General features: G+C 49.2%; 1 protein-coding gene across 2 annotated transcripts in view; it reads right to left on the reverse strand.

Moving 5' to 3' along the window:
- Positions 1-6,420, reverse strand: part of UFL1 (UFM1 specific ligase 1) — a 1,228,658-nt gene extending 1,222,238 nt beyond the window's left edge. Inside the window, exon 1 of one of the 2 annotated variants that reach the window (XM_069606422.1) lies at positions 6,252-6,420. In XM_069606422.1, the coding sequence (XP_069462523.1) occupies positions 6,252-6,328 (77 nt within the window). In that variant the 5' untranslated portion in view covers positions 6,329-6,420. The remainder of the gene's footprint in view (positions 1-6,251) is intronic. The other variant, XM_069606423.1, reaches the window with a different exon arrangement.
- Between the last annotated feature and the right edge of the window lie 511 nt (positions 6,421-6,931).

Below are 6,931 nucleotides of genomic sequence, written 5' to 3' on the forward strand. Positions count from 1 at the left end.
TTCCTACCCCCGCTTAGGCGTCCCCACAGGTTGGGGGAACCAGGCGTGCATCGACCACGACATACTAACGCCCGTGGGGAACTCTCCCTGCATCTCTGCCCGTGTGTGTTATCCAACCAACGAGGGGATATTTAACCCTAAATAACAATTGGGGGCAGGCGCCAAGTCATTCTAATGAAACATACTTACTAACACGTGTCTCATCACTGCCGTGATTGCACCAACCCCCCCACGCCTGATTGAATTCGACAAACTATGGTATGGTGCCAGGGAACTACTTTAGGACAATCCCAACCGCCCTCTCTGCACGTGGCAAGAGACGGGCCAAAATTGCGGTCTGGAGAAGACAATACTGCTGCGTTCATATAACGCTCCGAATCTGGGTATCCAGGTGCTGCTTATTATTACCCCCGTGTGTGGTGCTCATTTGTCGACCTCAAAAGGATGAAAGGCTGACCTTGGCCCTGCCGAGATTCGAACCTGTGTTAGCCTGATCTGCACAGATGCTAACGCGAGCGCTCTACTCGCTGAGCCACTTGACCGGACTCAAGATGGAGATATACTCTGATGCTATACGGCGGCCGCTTGAACTCGAACATCCCCGCAAATCTTATCCTTACATTCAACTGCACCTGAATATGAAGCTTGCTAAGGGAGACAGCGAACGATGCCCACAAATCCCTCCATGCCTTTATAATCGCGTACCTCGCACGCATTACCTGACCCACCTATTTGCGTTTACTGACAACCGTCGCCCACACAGATCCAACCGGGATGCAAAATTACCCTTTATGCCACCAAAGGTTTATTTGTAACAATTTCAGTTTTGGGGAAACCAGGAATTTATTTAGTTTACATTTTCTAGGCACGGACCCGAGGGTCGAACCTGTGTTGCTTTGTGTCATTTTGTTTTTAAAGCGCGCACATTGCCGCCGAGCTATCCTCCCGGGATCAACAAGCACCGCCATAAAGGTGGCGTCCCCACGTCCTTGCACATTCCCCTGTTTTCATCACGCACCCGGCCCTGAAGCAAATATGAGCCCGACGTGATTTGAACACGCAACCCTCTGCACTGGAGTCGGACGCACTACCGTTTGCGCCACGAGCTCCTTAGTGCAACTCCAGCCCCGACTTTTAACTCTAATAACGTTAACGTTATTAGCTCCTGCACCCGCCCTCACTTCATCCTGATCCTGCCATACCCGCAGCAGCATCCCACTTTCGGCAGAGTGCCACCCCGCTCTCTATTTGTCCTGCTCCTTACCCCACACTCCTTCATTACTGCCACGGCGGTCCTCCTTCGCTGGAAACCAACATCACCGGAACCTTTCTCCCTCTGCAACGGACCGCAGCAACACTTCCTCCCCAACCACGGCAACACGAACGAAATACGAACGAAATTCCTTCCATCTGCGAGCGAGGCGGCGACCGGGTCCCAGTGCAGGAGCGAGATGCCTGGCACCCCAGTCCCGCCTGCTTAAATCCTGATGGCCCCGCCCCTTTCTTTTGTTCCGCCCTTCGCGGGCTTTTGGGCCATTAGGCCTTTGGCGCCTTTCCGCCCCTCGCCTTTTGACCCCCAGAGGATGGTCCCAGGTCCTGGCGGCATGACCCCGCAGGGGTTAACCTGCTGCCTCCTCCATTTTGAGCTGATTTTTCCGTCGTCAGCTCCATGCAGAGGCGCCACCCTGAACGACAGGGAGCCGGCACATTTTAACTGCAGAGGAGCGGTGAGCACGCATATCGTGACAGGAGCAGCAAGAGCAAAACAGTTGAGGTGGGTGTGGCCCCCAACACTTTAAAGAGCCCTGGCTCTGGCCCACTGAAAGGAGAATCAGACAGTTGAGGACATCCGCAGCACATAAGTGCGTGTACAAGGGCAATACCAACTCACCACCATCAAAGAGCAGAAAGGGTACCTCCAGAACACACCACCCCATCAAGCAGCATGTCAGATGACCAGCAATCATCACCAGCCCGCAAAAGGGGCACACAGGCCCATGGAAGAGCCATTGGATGGACAAGGCCTACATCTGGGAGCCACCATGTGGCAAGACTCATCACAAGGATCATTAACTGAGCCATTTGACCGCTACGCAGAAAGTGCAGCCCTCCGGGGGGGAGCTATGGCTACAGTAATTTGAGTCAAGTCCAGGAAGATCACAGCAGCAGAAGAGAAACACGCCTTCCCCATGCTCAGTCTAGGAACACTAGCCCTGCCCAATCAAGGCCAGGAAGATGACTATGACGCTGCCAAAACAACCATCAACAACAAGCTGAATCTGGACTACGAGAGGTTTTAGCTAAGCTTGGCGAGACAACAGCCCTCAGAGAAAATAGATGATTACCATGTAAGTGTAAGTGAGACGGCCGTGGGCGTGAATTCAGATGAGGAGTTTGCAGTACGGCAACAGATCATACACAGCATCTCCTCTGACAAGCTCCGGAGGGCCATCCTATTGGAGAGAAACTGACCCCTGGAGAGAATCCTGGAGATGGGGTGACAGAGGGAGAGAATGGAATCCCAGGCCATGAGCCGCATGCCATTCAATGCATAGAAACTTGCCGCAAGCATCGCTGCGATCGACTCGGGAGGGGACACGAGAGGGAAGCCCTCCAAAAGTACCCAGACTCACGGCACAAATGCAAGAATCGTTTAAGTGATGCAGAGGAGCGTGGCACATGCAAGACCCATGTCTGGCCCTAGGACCGACATGCCGCAAATATGGCAAAGTAAACCACTTTGCCTCTGTCCGCCTCTGTCTGCCTAAGCTCCAGGTTCTGCCAAGAACCCCACAGATCAGACTCAAAGGAGACCAGAACAAGAACAAGTTAACAGAAAAGCGGGAAAGGAAAAGTGAGAATGGTTGGTCGAGAGCACAAACAGTGAAGACGACGAACAGCCCGAGGATGAGCCGCACCCAGGGCAGCCAACAAAACACTGAAAGGGACGGAGCAAAGAATGCACCTAAATCAGCGATTGAAACAGCAAAGAGAAAGGAAAGCACCAAACAAAGTCCCAGCCAACAGTCATGCTCGTAGATAGCACACCAACTCAAATAATGGTTATCAACACTGGGGCCACGGTGAACAAATTCCACAGATACCAGCAGGGTCCCAGCTACACCACAAAACAGTCTGGGTCTATGCATATGGCAGGCAGCAAGAGGACCCTCCCTGAAAAAGGGTTATTCAAGGCCAATGTGTCATACAATGGGGAAGCACGTGCCACCCGGATATATGTTGTAGAAGCTGGTATAGAAACACTGCTAAGCTGCAAAACGGCGGAGAAGCTGAAGCTCAACCAGTTCGTGTTCAGCGTCCAAATGCCCGTTATCGACAAGCTACTGGAGAAACATGCAAAGCTGTTCAGAGGAATCGACTGCTTGAAGAACAGGACTGTCACACTTCACATAGACCCCAGGGTGTAACCAAAGGAAGTACACCACCAATGAGTCCCCTTCCAAATGCGAGTAGCAGTGGAAGCTGAACTGCGGAAACTCAAAGACTTGAACATAATCGAGAAAACACCTGGGGACACTCCATGGTTTACCCAATGGCCATCACAAAAAAACTAAACCAGATCTTGCGCGCATATGTATAAACATGAGGCTTCCCAACCTGGCCATCGGCCGGGAACGACACATAACCCCAACTATAAAGGAGCTTATTGTCGATCTGAACGTGGCCACCGTTTTCAGCAAGCTAGACCTCCAGTCAGGCTACCACCAAATCAAGATGGCCAAAAAGTCCCGGGATAGCACAACAGAATCTGCCGACTCAACGTTGGCATCTCGTCTGCTTCTGAAGTCTTTCAGAACGAGATACACAAGGTTCTGCAAGACCTGCCTGGCGCAACAAATGTCAGCAACGCCATCGTAGTTTACGGCACGTCAGAAGAAGAACATATAACACGGCTGGCAGCAGTCCTGCAACGGTTAGAGCGGTCACGGCTAACCTTACATGCTGGCGTTCTTCGGCTATGTCTTTAATGCAAACAGAGGATCACCTGACCCGACCAAAGTGGCTGATGAGAAGAGTGCAAAGCCACCCGAAAGCGCATTGGAAGTCCAGAGCTTTTTAGGCATGGCCATATATTGTGGCCTGTTCATACCAGCCCTTGCCACTGTGGCATCACCCCTACGAAAGCTCACCCGGAAGGAGGTGCCATGGACGTGGGGCAAAGAACAAGTCACAGCATTCCAGATGATAAAAGACTTGCTCACAACAATGGCAAACAGAGATACTGGTGGATGCCAGTCCAGTCGGACTCAGAGCAGTCCTTACCCAGACGGACCAAAAGCAGGTGACACACTCACTCGCATTAGCCAGTCGGGCATTAACCAAGACTGAACAAAATTATGCACACACGGGAGGCACTAGCAATCCTGTGGGGATGCCGCTATTTCCAGGTATATCACCTGGGGTCTCACACCAAGATATACACTGATCACAAGCCGCTCAAACCGATCTTCAGAGGATCGCCCCCACATCCCCCAGCGAGACTGGAACGATGGATGCTACAGCTACAGCAGTTTGATGTTGAGGTACTGTACAGAGCAGGGGGAGACAAACCGGCAGATTATCTATTCCGACACCTCCAGCCGGTGACACCAATAGGGTGTGCAGTCATAATGTCGACATCAATAATGTCGACAGTCAAAATGTCGACAAATTAATGTCGAAAAACAATAATGTCGACAAACAAAAATGTCGACATTTTTCGATATTTTTTCGAAATTTAATTTAGTGTATGAATAAATAAATAAATATATATATATATATATGATGTGTTGAGTATGAGGGGTGGTTGGGGGGTGTGGGGGGGTGGCAGGGGGGTGTTGGGTGAGGGGGGGTTGGGGGGGGACCCCCCCATAGTAAATACAATTTTTATTTATTTAATTATTGAATAAATAAATAAATAAATAAATAATTGGTATGTGTTGAGTATGAGGGGTGAAAGGGTGGTTGGGGGGTGTGGGGGGGGGGTGGCAGGGGGGTGTTGGGTGAGGGGGGGTTGGGGGGGACCCCCCCATAGTAAATACAATTTTTATTTATTTAATTATTGAATAAATAAATAAATAAATAATTGGTATGTGTTGAGTATGTGGGGTGAAAGGGTGGTTGGGGGGGTGTGGGGGGGTGGCAGGGGGGTGTTGGGTGAGGGGGAGTTGGGGGGGACCCCCCCATAGTAAATGATCCTTTTTTAGGTTATTTATTTATTGAATAAATAAATAAATAAATAATTGGCATGTGTTGAGTATGAGGGGTGAAAGGGTGGTTGGGGGGTGTGGGGGGGTGGCAGGGGGGTGTTGGGTGAGGTGTTGATAGTTTTAAGGGTTTATAGTCATAATGTCAACAAAAAAAATGTCGACATTTTTTTTTCGAAAAAATGACTTTTTACATTATAAGTATAGGATGTCGACATTATTATTTTCGACATTTTTTTTCGACATTTTTGTCTGTCGACATTTTTTTTTCGACATTATGACTATAAACCCACCAATAGAACAGAAAGCAACACAAGAGATAGATGAACAACGTGCTACCTCACAATAGGGACATGATAATAGCGGCTCTCAATTCTGCACTCAGATGTTTTATGAAAGAAACGCTAAGAATGAACAATGAAGTTTATTTAAAAAAGGGTGTGTCTGTATATCTATGTTTATCTGTCTTATTGGTACAAGTTCTTGAAAAACGGGATGAATGCATTAAGTCTCATACTTGGGAGTGCATGTACTGCCCATGAAAGGCTAAGCATGTATGCTGTTGCTGAAAAGTGCATATATATTGCATTAGAAATAGTGCAACCAAGACAGACGTAAATGTTTCCTTCGTTAAAAGAACTGTTGCTCTGCTGAGAAGTGCAGGCATTGCCCAGTAATAGTGTAGCTCGTTAATAGTATGCCAACCCTGCTGAAAGATTTCAGTGGGTTCCAGTAGAACCACAGCTGGCTAACGTATTTAGAAGTGGAGGAACCGTTGCATTCAAAATATAATAGCATCGCTGAGAGCAGCCCAAAACTATATCCGGCATGTTGAGCAGTGCTGCTGAAAAGTGCAGGTACTCATTCTGTGATTGTGATTGATGCATGTCTTTGCCCAGACTCTGAGTAAAAGTGGCCGGAAGATAATGCTTCCATTTCAGTACTGCAGACCGCTCTGTCCTATTCTCCCTCACGTGTATGCGATGATGCCCCTCACTGTTCCCATTCAGTTGTCCCCCAGTGTCTCCCCGTCCCCACCCTCACCTTTGGGCTGTCTCAGTGAACTGGGCGCGTTGAAAGTCTGCAGCCAGGCGGCGAATCTCCTCCCAGCCTCCTGCCATGTTGACTGCGTATAATCCCGATCCAGAGCGCTGCAGGCAGCCTAAGAGTGACAGCTGTTTAGAACAGGAAGAGCCCGTGGAACCAGAGACAGTACGTGCTGGCGTCACACAACTCCTGCGTGCGCACGCTTTCAACTTAGTAGGCGGGGTATCCTCGCTGCTGACGGGGCTCTTGTCGCACTGTCTGATAGCGGCAACAAGCTCTGTGCCGGTATGTACTTTTTTGTTGCCCCCGAGAGCTTCGTGCATGCACATATTTCTGATTCGGACGAAAATCTGAGCAGATTGTGTGCCTGCACGGAGAATGTCATCCTGCCCTGAATACTCCTGGCAAGCTGGATCGAACCTACAGGAGCGAGGGGCAGAAAAGACTGACGGTGGATGCACCATCTTTATGTTCAGCCACAAAAATGCATTAATGTGCTTTAACTTACGTTTTGCAAAAGAACACTGAAAAATAGGTAAATACGGTTTGGGGGCGGGGCAAGCAGTTTCAATTGTGGCAATTTTGTATCTCGCGTTTTTTATCTGATCAAATAATTAATGATAGAATTCTTAGCAACATAACTACTTAGTTTCTCGTTCTTCACAACATGCGTTTAA

Source organism: Ambystoma mexicanum, chromosome 4p, assembly GCF_040938575.1.
Source record: "Ambystoma mexicanum isolate Mex_15411 chromosome 4p, UKY_AmexF1_1, whole genome shotgun sequence".
In the NCBI taxonomy this organism is placed as follows: Eukaryota; Metazoa; Chordata; class Amphibia; order Caudata; family Ambystomatidae; genus Ambystoma; species Ambystoma mexicanum.